This window comes from Myxine glutinosa, chromosome 5 (genome assembly GCF_964187855.1).
Source record: "Myxine glutinosa chromosome 5, kmMyxGlut1.1, whole genome shotgun sequence".
Lineage (NCBI taxonomy): Eukaryota > Metazoa > Chordata > Myxini > Myxiniformes > Myxinidae > Myxine > Myxine glutinosa.
Window position 1 is genome coordinate 190,832,587 of NC_136265.1, and position 18,587 is coordinate 190,851,173.

Here is an 18,587-nt window from a genome sequence, read left to right on the forward strand (position 1 = left end):
AGTGTGAGCTTGTCTCTTAAATACACCCACATGGAGGTTGAGCGGAAGGGGGAGGTGGGATGGGGAGAAGTTGGAACGTTCTGTCATATTTGCAGATGACAACAAATAGATGGCCCACTTGAAAGTCATAATTTGCAGGTGATATATCACTTAAAACCCAATTTACTTTGAGAAAGCATGTTGGAATAAATCTTCACATTTTCATAAGTCAAATAGTGGGGGCTGGCAGGATGGCCTAAAGGTATGTAAACTCGCCTCTGAACGGTCTAGCCTGGGTTTGATGCTGACCCAGCTTTAAACTGCCACCCTGGTATTTTGCTGGCAGGGTGAGGCATCAATGTGTGTGCCTTATGTCCACAGGTATATGTCATAAACACATCGGGTGGTCATCTGAATATGACGAGGCAAGGTGGTGTCATCAGGGTGGGTGTCATTCCCGGCATTGTAAAGACGAATGCTGAAGAATTCCTGCTCCTTAAATGTTCACCCACCAATCGTGAGCTTGGTGCCAATGACTGTCACCTTTCAGCAAATCCAAGCAGCTTCGAAAATGACACTTGCGGGATTATGGCTTTTAGTGTAAAATCTCGAGGTCTTTTGAAAAGAGCTGCTCACGCTTCCCAAGCTTAGCCGATCAAAGCAGGGTTATTGCTTGCAACAGCTTGGATTATATCATTAAAAATGTATCAGTATAATTATCTCCAGCACGTGTGTGTGTGTGTGTGTGTGTGTGTGTGTGTGTGTGTGTGTGTGTGTGTGTGTGTGTGTGTGTGTGTGTGTGTGTGTGTGTGTGTGTGTGTGTGTACGCACACGCACGCCTGTGCGTATGTGTGCGCACCTGCTTTCTCACCTCAACACGTGTCATGCTGTTGGAACATCGATGATCTCACACATACACTTGCACCTCACCAGTTTATATTGCTGAATACTTTAGCCATCAGTCCAAAGCAGTCGTGAGCAAGACACCTGGAATAACAGTGGAAGAAAACAAATATCAGACAAGTCATGCAGCCATTAAATTATTTATAAACTCCACCAAGGCTTAGCGCGATGTTAAGATAACCTCGGATTGTATTGGGAACTCTAATCAGCAAGTCGGTAGGACTTCCATTGGAGGGATTACACGGACACTCCATACGTTTAATAAAATACAAATCCTCAAAGAAACGGACCAAGATACAAAACTTATAAACCTATAAAGTACCGACCAGGATTTCACATCCGACAACAATCATGAAACTTTCGACAGCATCGCTGAGCGACAAAAATGACAAACCCAGCAACAAAAATGACAAACCTGACAAACCCAGCAACAAAAATGACAAACCCCGCAACAAAAATGACAAACCCAGCTACAAAAATGACAAACCTGATGAACCCAGCAACAAAAATGACAAACCTGACAAACCCAGCAACAAAAATGACAAACCCAGTGTTATGGATTCGTCACTTCCGTTGTTGTGGTTTTGCATCCACTGTAAATATTTCTGATTCCATGTACTATTATTGTGTTCAAAAGGTTTATTGTTCATGAACTGTTTTCAAAAGGAAAAAAAGTTAATGTTAAAAGAAGCAGGAACCCGGATCGGGAACTGGACGACGAAGAGGAAGGTGAGGAGAAAAGAGGGCGGAGTGAGAGAGGTCGGACAAGAAGCATAGCGGCTGCTTGGTCTGGAGTGAACGTTGGCGAGCCAGAGTCACTAGCGAACTTTCGGGTTTCCGGGAAAGGGATTCCTACGACAGAGTTGTCATCGCTGTGACCGGTCAAACTGCGTGTCAGGTTTTGCGATCGATTCAGGAGAGAATCATCGCCGTGCCGTGCGCCACGAGACCGGGTCGTCGGCCATTTTGACTCGTGCAGGACTTGTGCTTCGCTCGCGGTTTCGTCGCTTTTCGACCATCTCCACCGCATTCAGACGTCGATCTGGGGCGTGTGTGTGATGTGGCAATTTGAAGGTTAATTCGTCCACACCCGAGGGTGTGATCTCTCAGTCGCCTGTAGGGCGCCTTTGGATTTCCCAGTCGCCTTGAGGGCGCCTTTGTGCAGCTTCGGCTGTGTGACTGTATTTGCCATCCGCACGGGATTCTGGTCTCGATTGGACCTCGCTCTGGCGATCGCTGGAGCGAATCAATTTCGATCTCGAAGCCGGGAATAAGAGACATTGGGGGAATGTTCGTGTTTCACCCACTTGGAGCACAGTGAGTTAAATATTACAAAACTGATGGTACCATCATAGGACATATTGATTGTACTTTTGAAAACGATTATTGTTGTACTGTTATTCTTGTGTGATCCTAATATAATATTTGTTGGTGAGTAACAATTGGGGTGGCTTCTCCCTTGATCTTTGACATACAAAATAACACATTTTTCTGCCATGACTCCTCTCGGGGCTCGGAGGTACACCGTGACCAGGGGGTCGGGGAGGAGCACGTAAGAAACTCGGCTACAAAAATGACAAACCTGATGAACCCAGCAACAAAAATGACAAACCTGACAAACTCAGCTACAAAAATGACAAACCCAGCAACAAAAATGACAAACCTGACAAATCCAGCTACGAAAATCACAAACCCAGCAACAAAAATGACAAACCTGACAAACCCAGCCACAAAAATGACAAACCTGACAAACCCAGCTACAAAAATGACAAACCTGACAAACCCAGCTACAAAAATGACAAACCTGACAAACCCAGCAACAAAAATGACAAACCTTGACAAACTCGGCTACAAAAATGACAAACCTGACAAACCCAGCTACAAAAATGACAAACCTGACAAACCCAGCTACAAAAATGACAAACCTGACAAACACAGCTACAAAAATAACAAACCTGACAAACCCAGGAACAAAAATGACAAACCTGACAAACTCAGCTACAAAAGTGACAAACCTGACAAACCCAGCCACAAAAATGACAAACCTGACAAACTCAGCTACAAAAGTGACAAACCTGAAAAACCCAGCTACAAAAATGACAAACCTGACAAATCCAGCTACAAAAATGACAAACCTGACAAAGCCAGCGACAAAATGACAAACCTGACAAAGCCAGCTACAAAAATGACAAACCTGACAAACCCAGCAACAAAAATGACAAACCCAGCTACAAAAATGACAAACCTGACAAACCCAGCAACAAAAATGACAAACCCAGCTACAAAAATGACAAACCTGACAAACCCAGCAAGAAAAGTGACAAACACAGCGACAAAAATGATAAACCTGACAAAGCCAGCTACAAAAATGACAAACCTGACAAACCCAGGAACAAAAGTTACAAACCTGACAAACCCAGCGAAAAAAATGACAAACCTGACAAAGCCAGCAACAAAAGTGACAAACCCAGCGACAAAAATGACAAACCTGACAAACCCAGCGACAAAATGACAAACCTGACAAAGCCAGCTACAAAAATGAAAAACCTGACAAACCCAGGAACAAAAGTGACAAACCCAGCAACAAAAAGGACAAAGCCAGCTACAAAAATGACAAACCTGACAAACCCAGGAACAAAAGTGACAAACCTAGCAACAAAAATGACAAACCCAGCGACAAAAATGACAAACCTGACAAACCCAGGAACAAAAATGACAAACCCAGCAACAAAAATGACAAACCCAGCAACAAAAAGGACAAAGCCAGCTACAAAAATGACAAACCTGACAAACCCAGGAACAAAAGTGACAAACCCAGTGACAAAAATGACAAACCCAGCGACAAAAATGACAAACCTGACAAACACAGCAACAAAAATGACAAACCTGACAAACCCAGCAACAAAAATGACAAACCCAGCGACAAAAATGACAAACCTGACAAACCCAGCGACAAAAATGACAAACCTGACAAACCCAGCAACAAAAATGACAAGACTGATGCGAGTTAGCAAAGACAGTCGACACTGATACGGGTTATCAAAGACACTGATGCGGGTTATCATAGACACTGATGCGGGTTATCATAGACACTGATGCGGGTTATCATAGACACTGATGCGTGTTATCATAGACACGGATGTGGGTTATCATACACACTGATGCAGGTTATCATACACACTGATGCAGGTTATCATACAGACTGATGCAGGTTATCATACAGACTGATGTGGGTTATACAGACTGATGCGGGTTATCATACCCACTGATGCAGCTTATCATACAGACTGATGCAGGTTATCATACACACTGATGCAGGTTATCATACACACTGATGCGGGTTATCATACACAATGATGCGGGTTATCGTACACACTGGTGTCGGTTATCGTACACACTGATGCAGGTTATCGTACACACTGATGCAGGTTATCATACACACTGATGCGGGTTATCGTACACACTGATGCGGGTTATCGTACACACTGATGCGGGTTATCGTACACACTGATGCGGGTTATCGTACACACTGATGCGGGTTATCGTACACACTGATGCGGGTTATCATACACACTGATGCAGGTTATCATACACACTGATGCGGGTTATCGTACACAATGATGCGGGTTATCGTACACACTGGTGTCGGTTATCGTACACACTGATGCAGGTTATCGTACACACTGATGCAGGTTATCATACACACTGATGCGGGTTATCGTACACACTGATGCGGGTTATCGTACACACTGATGCAGGTTATCATACACACTGATGCGGGTTATCATACACACTTATACAGGTTATCATACACACTAATGCGGGTTATCACACACCCTGATATGCATTACCGTACACACTATTGCGGGTTATCACACACCCTGATATGCGTTACCGTACACACTCATACGGGTTACATCATCATGTGCATTTTACAATTATTACTAAATGTTGCAGCAAGTAAGTTTGGGAACTTCAAGAGCGTGTTCAAGGTTTTGAACACGTGTAAATGTTATTATATTGTTATCAAGGAATCCCATCATTGAGTACTACAGAGAGAAATGTAACATAGTGTAGGTGGTAGTGTAACATAGTGTAGTTGGTAGTGTAACATAGTGTAGTGGTAGTGTAACAGTGTAGTGGTAGTGTAACAGTGTAGTGGTAGTGTAACATAGTGTAGTTGGTAGTGTAACAGTGTAGTGGTAGTGTAAGTGTAGTTGGTAGTGTAACATAGTGTAGTTGGTAGTGTAACATAGTGTAGTTGGTAGTGTAACATAGTGTAGTTGGTAGTGTAACATAGTGTAGTTGGTAGTGTAACATAGTGTAGTTGGTCGTGTAACATAGTGTAGTTGGTAGTGTAACATAGTGTAGTTGGTAGTGTAACGTAGTGTAGTTGGTAGTGTAACAGCGCAGTTGGTAGTGTAACAGTATAGTTGGTAGTGTAACAGCGTAGTTGGTAGTGTAACAGCGTAGTTGGTAGTGTAACAGTGTAGTTGGTAGTGTAACAGTGTAGTTGGTAGTGTAACAGTGTAGTTGGTAGTGTAACAGTGTAGTTGGTAGTGTAACAGTGTAGTTGGTAGTGTAACAGTGTAGTTGGTAGTGTAACAGTGTAGTTGGTAGTGTAACATAGTGTAGTTGGTAGTGTAACAGTGTAGTTGGTAGTGTAACAGTGTAGTTGGTAGTGTAACATAGTGTAGTTGGTAGTGTAACATAGTGTAGTTGGTAGTGGAACAGTGTAGTTGGTAGTGTAACATAGTGTAGTTGGTAGTGTAACAGTGTAGTTGGTAGTGTAACATAGTGTAGTTGGTAGTGTAACAGTGTAGTTGGTAGTGTAACATAGTGTAGTTGGTAGTGTAACAGTGTAGTTGGTAGTGTAACAGTGTAGTTGGTAGTGTAACATAGTGTAGTTGGTAGTGTAACAGTGTAGTTGGTAGTGTAACATAGTGTAGTTGGTAGTGTAACCGTGTAGTTGGTAGTGTAACAGTGTAGTTGGTAGTGTAACAGTGTAGTTGGTAGTGTAACAGTGTAGTTGGTAGTGCAACATAGTGTAGTTGGTAGTGGAACAGTGTAGTTGGTAGTGTAACAGTGTAGTTGGTAGTGTAACAGTGTAGTTGGTAGTGTAACAGTGTAGTTGGTAGTGTAACATAGTGTAGTTGGTAGTGTAACATAGTGTAGTTGGTAGCCGATTTATTACCACGCGGCCCGACACGCCCAGCCTATCATCCAATGTGACTCTTACCTCTTCCAGATTGCTTCGTCGGCCACACAAAAGAGCATGGACTCGAGGTATCCAAAAGAGACTTAAAATGAATACATTTTATAATATCATGCAAGAACGAACTATACTTACAGACGAGATCGATACAATACATTTTGCTCGATGTTAAAACAGCACAAACAACGTTTGAAAATGGCCGAATACACAGCCGCCAACTCCTCTGCCCTGGCGCCTACAAACTGTACAGAACGAGAAAACAAAATGTTCTGTTTACGTTCACAGCGTCAGCACATGGGTCTCCCTCAGACTAATATAGAATAACATCGGCTCTCTCCAAACCTTATTTTGCTTTGTAAGCCTCCCCATTCCGCTGTATTATCCATAATTGTGTAGTATTAGTAACGTGAGCTGTGGTGTTCGCGCTGTCCCGATGTTGGCTTTACCGAGGGGATGATTCGGTGGTCAAAACGACCTTCGGGATGTGATTCAATCACAAGGATTAGCCGTTTAGCCCATCAAGGGGTTTTCTCCTCAAATGTTATGCACATAAGAAGGAAGTTTGTCTAAACAAATCCAAGCACATTCGGTACTAATTTATTTATTTACAACGGAATCTTCATGGTAAAATAATTAATATTCATGCATCCACACCTTAAACAATCAAATCTGAACTACAATCGCAATTAAAGAGCACAGCTGGTTATATAAGGCCAAGTAAAATAAATTATTCGTTTATCGTTTGGGTTTTTGCTTTTTTTTAAGGAGGAGGGGACACCTTACTCTGATATTTTCCAGATTTTTGATATTTTTTTCCATATGAAAAAAGTAGGGAATTTCTCATAAGTGGACTGCTTGGTGTCTCCATTGTCTATACAGTGCGTATCAAAAAATAGGTAATCCGAATTCAAGGGGTTAATATGCAAAGGTTATTTAGTTTGACAATTTACATGTGGTTTACCAATTTAGAGGAGATCCTCAGCTTTCCATTGATGCCTTCCATGCATCATTGCTGTCACACATGACCGAGTACACGTTCATTGAAAGTGACAAGTTCAAATCGCATTTTTACAAGTTTGGCTAATCGGTGCAAGACAGTTTGAAATGGACGCATTACTTGTCGACTGCCAACTTGATTATGTAAAATTGTTAAGCTGGTCTGGTAATCGTCGGTTGCGTCATCCTTTGTTTAAGATGGGTATTTAAGATGGGCCTACAGTGTATGGGTTTAGAGACAGTCTGAGTCATTGAAAAGATGGTTCAACTTACGACTGAACAGCGGACCTTCGTGGTTACAACCTTTCACCAAACTGGAAGTTTGCAGCGAACTCGTGATGCGTTCAGGGAATGTTTCCCAGAAAGGGAACCTCCAGCAGCCAAAGCCATCCAGGCGAATGTTAGAAAATACCAAGAGCATGGCACTAGCCTCAACCGCAACAAGGAGAATTCTGGTAGGAGGCGCACTGGACGATCGGAAATGAACATTGCAGCAGTAATGCAGCAAGTTTTGGAGCATCCTAGGGATACCAGCGCAAGACGAAATGGGATGGGATTGCCATCGGCAACATTCAACCGAATCACAAGGCTGGACCTCCACCAACATCCATATCGGATTCACATCCGGCATCAACTTACGCCAGGGGATTTTGTAGTTGGTTGCTAAACCAACTACAAAAATTACTAAAACAAATATCATCGAACCTGTCATATATCACAATCGCCAGGCTCTACCTTTATGTTTTTCATTTAGTGTGAAACACAAACAAACCGATTGTTAAAATGATCATAAAATATCGAAAGAATAGAAGTTATGGGTCTTTCAACGACACAGTATGAACAGGCCTTAGGCTTCATGCCTTCATGTCTCACCTTCAGGCCGTTTAAGACAAATTAGCCCAGGTTTCGTAATACAGTATCGTTTTCGTAATAACATCAATAATAATAATAATAATAATGTATTAAATATAATCATAACAATGCAATCCCTTTGGCGTGACTGCAAAGGTACATGGTTCATTGATGACTCGAAACATGTAGAGCAAGAAGAAAAAGACGTAAATGTCATCACCCCCGCCGTGGTTTTAGTAATTTTGCTGTACGGAATTAAAGGCCGTCAGTCAGCCATCTTTGGTGAGATGACAAAACAAAATCTTCTGCATATGTATACTCTTATGTATTGTCTTTGTGCCAAGTTTGAAGAAAATCGGTGTATGCATGTCCGATAAATTGATGGGTACACGTTTAAGTACCAAAATGGCCACCAGTGGGCCATCTTGGATCTGATCTCCAAAAAACTGACATGAGCATCATTCCTTTTCTGTGTGTCAAGATTGAACAAGATCGGTAAATGCATATCCGATAAATGGTTGAGGACGTGGTCAACATCTGTTTTTTTACAACTAAAATGGCCGCCAGTCTACCAGTCGGCCATCTTTGATCAGATTGCAAAATAATGTGAGGTGCACGTGTATGCCATCATGTGTTGTGCTTATGCCAAGTTTGAACAAAATCGGTCCATGCATGTTCAGTAAATGGTTGGGGACACGTTTAAGTAACAATATGGCCGCCCGTCGGCCATCTTGGATGTGATTTCAAAAAGAAATGATGTGCTAAATGATGTGCTATATTTTCAAAAGAAATGAAATGAAATGATGTGGTCATCATTTTTGATATGAAGGTCATCATTTTTTATCTGTGTGCCAAGTTTGCACAAGGTCGGTAAATGCATGCCCGATAAAAGGTTGAGGACGTGTTCAATATCGAGTTTTTTTACAGCTAAAATGGCCGCCAGTCACCATCTTTGATCGTATCGCGAAACAAAATGATGAGCATATGTATACCGTCATGTATTGTCGTTGTGCCAAGTATGAACAAAATCGGTGCATACATCTCCGAGGTATAGTTGCAGACACACAGACGGACGGACGAGACCAAATCCATAAGCCCCCATTTCGGACTCAGTTATAAACCAGTGACTCAATGCAATCTCTTCTATTCCATGGTGACAGACAGCTAGCTTAGAGACTTGGAGTACTTCAAAATAATTTAATACTTACTTTCTTTGCTAACAGGTATCTCCACCCAGGTCATACTATCCTCTTCAACTAAAGTATCAAACAAACTCAGCTACGTCGCTGCTAGACTTTCTTTTCTTTTTTTGTATACAGAGTCGAGGCTCGTGAAAGAGCTAACATTTATCAAACAAAAAAATCAAACAAACAAGCAAACAAAGTATATAAAAAGGGGAGCGGTCGACAAGTTGGGGAGAGAAGGGGAGGAAGCACACAAACACAACATTTGAGAGCAGGGACATCGGGAGATGTGTGGGAGGGAGAGGGCCTGGGGGGGGGGGGCAGGATAGGTATAAAACGCAAGGACACCAAGTACTTCCAGGAAAGAAGTCGGCACCTCAAAAAGTGGATTTGGGGTGAAATTAGCGGGGGTAGAAAAGATCAAGGTTTTGGATTGGGGAAGATAAGAGATGGTGGTGAACAGCCGTTTTAAAGACCTGGAGGGAGGAGTGGGATTGAAGAGAGTGGGGGAGTTTGTTCCAGAGGTGGGAGAAAGGAGGAATGAAGGAGTGCAGGTGAGCAGAGAGTCTTTATTTTGGCAGTTTAACCATAAGAGGGTTGCAGGCAGATCTTGTGCGACCTATAGGAATATTTGGGGGACAGAGCCCAGAGAGAGCTGGGGGAGCAAGGCCGGAGAGGAGTCGGTAGAAGACGGAAAGACCACCAACCTGCCTGCGGTGAGTAAGTGAAAGGCCCTCGAGATAGCGTCATCGCGGGAGATTCCAATGATTCTGAATGCTTTGGTTTCAACAGCGTGAAGACGAGCTTGGTGTGAGGCAGGAGCACCAGCCCAGAGGGGAGAGCAGTACTCCATTGAGCTGCGGATGAAAGCCTTGTATATGGTGAGGAGCTCAGGTGTGCCAAGGAAGGACTTCGCACGACAGAGGATGCCCAGTCGGCGACTGGCTTTGGAGGCCAGCTTGGAAATGTGGTTTTCCCAGGAAAGATCATGGCAGATAATGAGACCCAAAAGCTTGAGTGACAGAACTTCTTGGAGAGGATTATTCAGAAAGTAGATGGGAGGGTTGTCCAGTCGGTCTTTTCGGAGACCCATCGTAAGAGTGTGAGATTTGTCAGGATTGAAAGACATGTTCCACTTGTTTGCCCAGTCTGTGATTTTGTCCAGGTCTGCAGAGAGTGAGGAGGCTGCAGACTGCCGATCTGAGGGATGAGGAATGGAGCGGCAGAGAGTGGAGTCATCAGCAAAGAGATAGAGAGGATTTTCAAGAGAGTCAGAGAGATCATTGATAAAGACCAGAAAAAGCACAGGGCCCAGAACACTGCCTTGGGGAACTCCAGCCTGAACAGGAAGAGGAGATGAGAGAAACCCATTCAGGGCCACACGTTGACTACGACTCGAGAGGAAGTCCGCCAGCCATGCGTGGAGATTTCCATGGATACCAAAGGAGGAGTGTTTGGTGAGCAGAGCGGGGTGCCAGACCGTATCGAAGGCACGTGATATGTCGAGGGAGACAGCTCTAATTTCCTGTTTGGCATTGAGGACCTCCATCCATTGTTGAGACAGCAGAAGCAGCATGTCCAGAGTAGAGTGACCTGGTCTGAAACCAAATTGATGATCAGAGATCAAGCCATTGGAGAAGAGGAAAGATTTCATATCCGAAGCAATGATGGATTCCATGACTTTGCTGATAATTCGGCGAAGGCTTCCGGTCTTGTTTGTTTTAAAAAGTGTACTCGTACGAGACCTGTGGTCCCCAACGTTTATAGTATGATCGTGTATTCTGGCCCTGTGGATGTCGGTGTATGCGTTTTTGTATGACCAAGACTTCTCGAGATTGGGGTCTTCTCGCGAGATCTTGGAGACGGTTGCTGGGGTTTTCGACGGTCCACACGGTCTCCACGTTTTTCAAAGTTAAGTCTGTTCACAATTGTATTTTGTCGAAACTGTATTTATCGTTCGGTGTGTGAACTTATTGTATCCCCCTTGGAAGTTTCTCGGTGTTTATCTTTTATATATTAATCGTTTGTTTGCCGCGTCGCGAGCAAGGCCTTGCAGCCTCAGGCTTCCCCCGTCGAAGGTTGTTCCTTCCTTCGCTGTTTTGCTAGCTTTTTTGATTTCCCCTTCTCCACCAAGCTTCACCAAACATCTACTATTTGTCTAACGTTGTAACCCCCACACCCCCCCCCCCAAAACAAACAAAAAAAACAACAAAAAAAAACTTCTATTTCCCTTTCTCCTCGTGTGCTTTTGCCTCTGCCCACGTGCGCTGTCTCGCCCCGCCCCCATTTTCCCCTTGCCTTCCACCTTTTGCCCTGTTCAAGTGACTCGTGGTCGTCGCTCTAGGCTTCCTCTCCCCATTGGTATTTTTGTGAATATAAGATTGTTCTTCACAGTTCTGTTTAAATATGTTTCAACTATCCCCTTCAGTGTTTTATTCAGTGGTTTATTACAACACGCTGTTTTTCTTCTTATTTAAAAGGCTCCTTTCAATTTCCTCTTCAACTCATTCCATTTCAAAAAAATATTCAATCTCTTATGATTCCAAATCACTCCATGCTCTAAATTCTCATTCATTCCATCCCTCCTCCATCGTTCTTAAATGAATCGCGAACTTGAAAATCACAACAAACCCAATTTGTTATATATGTTCATCTTTCATTAATCATCCACTTTCTAAACTCCCCCCTTGCCCCTCCCCTTCAAATCTCCCCCCCAACCATCCCTCCCAAATTCTCCCTCCTCCCACCTCCTTCTCAAAGCTGCCTCCTCCCCACTTCCTCTCCCTCCTATGTCATACCTCCACCTCCCCCAACCTTCTACTTTCCTCTGCCCCCCCTCAAACAAACTCTCACTGTGCCTCATTCCATCACCATCAAACCTTTCGTCCTCCTCATCCTTCCCTTTGTTGTAACTCTTCTGTAATCTCTGACACACTATCAACTGCTCTTCATACATCCCCCTCTCACTCTCACCCTTCATCTGACCCTACCCCTCCCCTCCCCTGTCCTGCACCCGATGCTCCCCCTCTCTCCTCACTAACGGTATGGACCTCAAACATCCGGGGCTTCGCTCAAACCTGATTGATCTCTCCATTCAGGTTGCTTCTGAAAATCCAGACTTGATCTGCTTGACAGAAACTTTCCTCCTTCAAGATGTCTCTGATTCCTTAATATCTCTTCCTGGTTACTCCCTCCTCCGGTACGATAGACCTGAGCCTCGTCCTGGTGGTGGGGTGGCTATCTTTATCAAAAACTCTCTTCCTCACTCTCCCTGCACTGCCCTCTCTCCACCCCACCCACAGGAGTACCTCTGGCTATGGCTTCCTCTCCGCTCCCACCTGTTGTTCATATGTGTTCTGTACCGTCCTCCAAACAGTGATGACTCCATTTACATTTCTCTGTCGGACAACATGGACCAACTTCTATCAACTCATCCAAACTCTCTCTTCCTCATATGTGGCAACTTCAACTGTCATCATGCCAGCTGGCTGGGTGTGGGTTCATCTCTCACCAGCCATGGCACCTCAGCAAAGGCCTTCTGCGACTCATTGGGACTGACACAATCTGTCAATTTCCCGACCCGGATCTCAGTCAATGGAGTATCTTCTCTTCTGGACTTGGTTATGACTAACTTCCCTGCAAATGTCTGCTGCTCTTCTTCTGCTCCAATCGGCTCTTCTGATCATGTGCTTGTTAAAGTGGACATCTCTCTGGCCATTCTCAGAGAGCCTCCTCAGCGTCGACGAGTCTGGCATTTCACTCAGGCCGACTGGCACGGTCTGCAAGCAGCCATTAATCAACTGGACTGGTCTCCCATCTCTAATGCCTCTGACATCAATTCTTCCTGGGAATTCTTCCAAAGCAAACTGCTCTCTCTCATGCACAGATTTATCCCATCTCGTCTTCAGTTGTCTTAACCTTCCTCCCGTCCATGGTACACTGAATCTTGTGGTGAAGCAGTTGCCCTGAAACAACTTGCCTTTGCATCTTGGAAGGCAAATCCAACTGAAGGCAATCTCAGTTCCTTCCAGCAAGCTCGAAACAAGTGTGTTTCTTCCCTCAGGAGTGCCAGGAAGCACTATCTCTCCACACTCAAGATTGAACTCTCAAACCTGTCTCCTTCCTCCAAATCCTGGTGGCGTCTGGTCAAATCCGTTTCTGGTGTTTGTTCCCCCTCCATCCCCTCCCTTACCTCAAATGGCTACATAGTTGACACCGCACGTGACAAAGCCGAATGCCTCAAATCTGTGTTTGCCTCAAAATCTTGTGTCCCAAACCAATCTCTCTCTGTTCCCACCTTTCCCAGTCGAACCCAACTGCTCCTGGACTCTGGGTCCTTCTCTCCTGACAAGGTGGAGAAGTTTTTATCAAACCTCGACTCTGATTCTGCAACTGGACCAGATGGCATCAGCCCTCGGGTCCTAAAATCCTGCTCTGCCGCTCTATCTCACCCTCTCTCTGTTCTTTTCACCCTCTCTTTTGCTCAAGGTCATCTGCCAGCATCTTGGAAATCAGCAAACATTACCGCTTTACACAAAAAAGGTGCAAAAACAGATCCTTGCAACTACAGACCAATCAGCCTGCTCCCAATTATCAGCAAAGTCATGGAATCCATCATTGCTTCAGATATCAAATCCTTCCTCTCCTCCAATGGCTTGATCTCTGATCATCAATTTGGATTCAGACTAGGTCATTCTACTCTGGACATGTTGCTTCTGCTGTCTCAACAATGGATGGAGGTCCTCAATGCCAAACAGGAAATCAGAGCTGTCTCACTTGACATATCACGTGCCTTCGATACGGTCTCGCACCCAGCTCTGCTCACCAAACTCACCTCCTATGGTATTCAGGGAAATCTCCACTCATGGCTTGCGGATTTCCTCTCTGGTCGTAGGCAAAGTGTGGCCCTGAATGGATTTCTCTCATCTTCCCTTCCTGTTCTGGCTGGAGTTCCCCAAGGTAGTGTTCTGGGCCCTGTGCTATTTCTGGTCTTCATCAATGATCTCTCCGACTCTCTGGAAAATCCTCTCTATCTCTTTGCTGATGACTCCACTATCTGCCGCTCCATTCCTCATCCCTCAGATCGGCAGTCTGCAGCCTCCTCACTCTCTGCAGACCTGGACAAAATCACAGACTGGTCAAACAAGTGGAACATGTCTTTCAATCCTGACAAATCTCACACTCTTACAATGTCTCTCCGAAAGGACCGACTGGACAACCCTCCCATCTACTTTCTCAACAATCCTCTCCAAGAAGTTCTGTCGCTCAAGCTTTTGGGTCTCACTATCTGCCATGATCTTTCTTGGGAAAACCACATTTCCAAGCTGGCCTCCAAAGCCAGTCGCCGACTGGGCATCCTTCGTCGTGCGAAGTCCTTCCTTGGCACACCTGAGCTCCTCACCACATACAAGGCTTTCATCCGCAGCTCAATGGAATACTGTTCCCCCCTCTGGGCTGGTGCTCCTGCCTCACACCTTGCTCGGCTTCACGCTGTTGAGGCCAAAGCTTTCAGAATCATTGGAATCTCCTGTGATATAGTCAGCTCCGAGGGCCTTTCACTCACTCACCGCAGGCAGGTTGGTGGTCTTTCTGTCTTCTACCGACTCCTCTCCGGCCTTGCTCCCCCAGCTCTCTCTGTGCTCTGTCCCCCCAATATTCCTTCACGTCGCACAAGATCTGCCTGCAACCCTCTTATGGTTAAACTGCCAAAGTCTAGGCTCTCTGCTCACCTTCACTCTTTCATTCCCCTTTTCTCCCGCCTCTGGAACAAACTCCCCCACTCCCTTCAATCCCACTCCTCCCTCCAGGTCTTTAAAACAGCTGTTCACCACCATCTCTTATCTTCCCCCATCGAAAACCTTGATCTTTTCTACCCCCGGTAATTCACCCCAGAGTCCTTGCAGTGTTCATATGTTTTATTCCTCTCCCACCTCCCCCCAAGTCCTCCCGATGTCCCTGCTCTCAAATGTTGTGTTTGTGTCCTTCGCCCTCTCTCCCCATCTTGTCTGCCGCTCCCCTTGTTTTTTGTGTTTTGTGTGTCGGTTTGTCTTTTTGTGTGATTAATGTTAGCTCTTTCACGAGCCTCGATCTTGTATACAAAAAAAAAAAAAAAAAGACCATGAACCTCGACCTTAGGGCCAAGGTGTATTTGTATTAGTTTGGCAAGCTTTGTTTGATCGTGTACTTTGGTTTTGATGTAGTTTGCACAAAACATGTCCTTAGCTTTGTTATAATGTTTAATATTTTACTTTATTATATAACAAAGCATCTCCACATAGATAATGTCCTGGAAGCCAGAAACGTTTCTGTGGATTGATTCTTCTCTCCAGGGGTGGGTTGACGACCTGCAGGTAGGCTGACAGAGACTGTGGTTAGCGGTGTCGCAGCTGGTACCGCATTAAGCAGCAGGTGGTTGTGCGTTTGTTATTCCAGCTGCAGCTTAAAGTTCTTGTTTACTGGTAATGGGTACCTGAATAAGCTGGATGTGTGTAAGTCACCCCCTGTTGGTCAGGATCCCTAAAGCAAGTGTTGGTGTGGCACAGGGGTTCATGGTCACCATTCTAAGTATGTGCGTGTTTGTGTCTGTGTGTGTGTGTTTTGCATGGTATTGTTCACATGTTGCATGGCATGTTGTTTGCAAGTGTTACCGTACATGTTCTTTTGTATGGTGTGCTGTTTGTAAGTTGTTTGAGTGTGTTGCATGATGCATGATGTGTATTGCATGGCATAACGCATGGCTTATTGTTCGTGTGTCGCAAGCTACGTTTGTGTTACATGTTGTTGTCATTGTTGTTGGTGTTGTGTTGCCCCAATCAGTTCTGGTTGAACAGACAGACCAGCGGCACGGAGATAGCCGATCGATATCACAGGAGCAACCCAGAGATCCCTCACATCCAAGATGTTGTGCTCTTGCCCACGTGAAGCCAGGACCACACAGTCTTCCATGATATTGTCGTGTCCCCGGGGTTAAGACCCCAAGAGGACGAATGGCCAAAAGGAGCTTTAACTCCGAGGCGTATACCCAACTTGGTGGTAGTGACACGCGTGGGAAGGTTCGAGGTCTTACCTGATTGGGAACACACGCAGGGGTTATCCGATCCCCACAGACAGAGACGGGACAGCAAAACCCACAATACAAGGAAAGTAAAATTAAAATTAGCATAGCTCCACCCCATAGCATTACCCGGACAGTCGGCCTAACTTAATTTACAACGAGGTGGGTTTTTATTCTTCGCGACACTCGGAGCATTCTAAACCTACACCATTCTATCTCGACTAAGGTATTTCATCCCTACCTCAAAAAAGAACAATATGTTTTATTGTGTGTGGATGTGTGGAGTGACCTGGCAGTGGTTGCAGGTGTCGTCAATGGTGTCATCAAGTCTATGTTTGTAGTGTAAAGGTTGTGGGTGGTGTCCACAGCGAAGGCGTGAAAGGTGAACACCATCAGACCTGGGGAGTAGTTTCTCTGTGCCATTGATGGGTGGGGTTTTTGTACCCAAGATACTGTTCGGGCCCTGGTTGTTTATTGCGTTTATGGTGATGTGGGCGTGGATGCGTTTTTTGTAGTTTCCATTGTTTGGTTGGGGGCATGTTACAAAGCATGTCACCGTTGTGTCTTTGTGGTGTAGTTTTAATGTGTCTGGGGGCGTGTGTGTGGTTGTACATGTAGTAACATGGGTGATTAGGGTTGGCATTTGCTGTTGCACGGAACTGTGCACCTCATGCCTAAGTGGTCATTGATTTTTAGCATTTTTACCTCCTCCACCAAAGGTGGATGGATGTTACGTTTTCACCCGTCATAGCTTATTGTTTGTGTGTTGCAAGCTATGTTGTCTGTCTGTCTGTCTGTCCGTTTGTGAACAAAATATCTCAAAAGGTTGTGGACGGATTCGGATGAAATTTGGCAGAGATGTAGCGTATGTGACGAGGACGAAATGATTACATTTTGGTGAAGATCCAGATCCGGCTACTAGAATTTTAAAAGTGATTCTTCACCGTTGGGAGATCGGGCCAAAAACGATACACAGCAGGATATCTCAAAAAATTATTGACGGATTTGGACGAAACCTGGTGTACAGGTTGTGTGTGTGACAAGGAAGAATCGATTCGATTTTGGTGAAGATCCGGCTACTAGAATTTTGAAAGTGATTCTTCACCATTGAGTGATATGGCCAACCAGGCGGAGGTATGCGCTCTACTGAGTGTTACCTTTGTGTAGTTTCTCGATGGGTGTTGTTAATGTGTAACCTGTGATGATGCTAAAGGCTTTGTTTTGTATGGTCTGCAGGAGTTTGGATGTGTGTTCGATAGGCTGGAGGCCCAAGATGAGCTGGCATAGTTGATGTACTGTTTGCATGTTAGCGATGTCGTTTCTTTGTGCTGTCCGAAGTTAGTACCTGTGAGTGCCCTAATTGTGTTCAGCCTGGGTGTGCATGTTTATTAACGCACAGGTTGTAAACCTGGTGCGTTATAGCGTTTGCCTGGGAATTTCGGGCGCTCAAAAGTGAAGCTAGTTTCTGTCACTCATTTCTGTCGCTCATTTCTGTCGCTCAGATGTGTAAACATGACGTCATCAAATCTATATTTATAGGATAGGTTATAGGAGATATATATGTTATAGGATAGGAATATAGGACCCAAATGACCCAGAGGACCCAAATGACCCAGAGGACCCAAATGACCCAGAGGACCCAAATGACCCAGAGGACCCAAATGACCCAGAGGACCAAAATGACCCAGAGGACCCAAATGACCCAGAGGACCCAAATGACCCAGAGGACCCAAATGACCCAGAGGACCCAAATGACCCAGAGGACCCAAATGACCCAGAGGACCCAAATGACCCAGAGGACCCAAATGACCCAGAGGACCCAGAGGACCCAAATGACCCAGAGGACCCAGAGGACCCAAATGACCCAGAGGACCCAAATGACCCAGAGGACCCAAATGACCCAGAGGACCCAAATGACCCAGAGGACCCAAATGACCCAGAGGACCCAAATGACCCAGAGGACCCAAATGACCCAGAGGACCCAGAGGACCCAGAGGACCCAAATGACCCAGAGGACCCAAATGACCCAGAGGACCCAAATGACCCAGAGGACCCAGAGGACCCAGAGGACCCAAATGACCCAGAGGACCCAAATGACCCAGAGGACCCAAATGACCCAGAGGACCCAAATGACCCAGAGGACCCAAATGACCCAGAGGACCCAAATGACCCAAATGACCCAGAGGACCCAAATGACCCAAATGACCCAGAGGACCCAAATGACCCAGAGGACCCAGAGGACCCAAATGACCCAGAGGACCCAAATGACCCAGAGGACCCAAATGACCCAGAGGACCCAAATGACCCAGAGGACCCAAATGACCCAGAGGACCCAAATGACCCAGAGGACCCAAATGACCCAGAGGACCCAAATGACCCAGAGGACCCAAATGACCCAGAGGAC

The 18,587-nt window shown here is 45.2% G+C and overlaps 1 protein-coding gene and 1 long non-coding RNA gene across 7 annotated transcripts in view; both read right to left on the minus strand.

The window, feature by feature from the left end:
• LOC144892443 (uncharacterized) overlaps positions 1 to 18,587 on the minus strand; it is a 474,675-nt gene that overhangs the window by 405,018 nt on the left and 51,070 nt on the right. The gene's annotated exons all lie outside the window — the stretch shown is intronic.
• LOC137426571 (glyoxal reductase) overlaps positions 1 to 18,587 on the minus strand; it is a 35,280-nt gene that overhangs the window by 10,607 nt on the left and 6,086 nt on the right. For 2 of the 6 annotated variants that reach the window (XM_068115207.2, XM_068115202.2), the window contains exons 1-2: positions 6,122 to 6,322; positions 851 to 966 (exon numbers count right to left, since the gene is read on the minus strand). Coding sequence is in view for 4 of the 6 variants with exons in the window: in XM_068115202.2 (XP_067971303.2) it covers positions 851 to 865 (15 nt within the window). In the remaining 2 variants the exon portion in view is untranslated. Of the gene's footprint in view, positions 1 to 850; positions 967 to 6,076; positions 6,344 to 18,587 lie in introns of those variants that run through there. The other 4 variants (XM_068115203.2, XM_078779305.1, XM_068115205.2 and 1 more) reach the window with 4 other exon arrangements.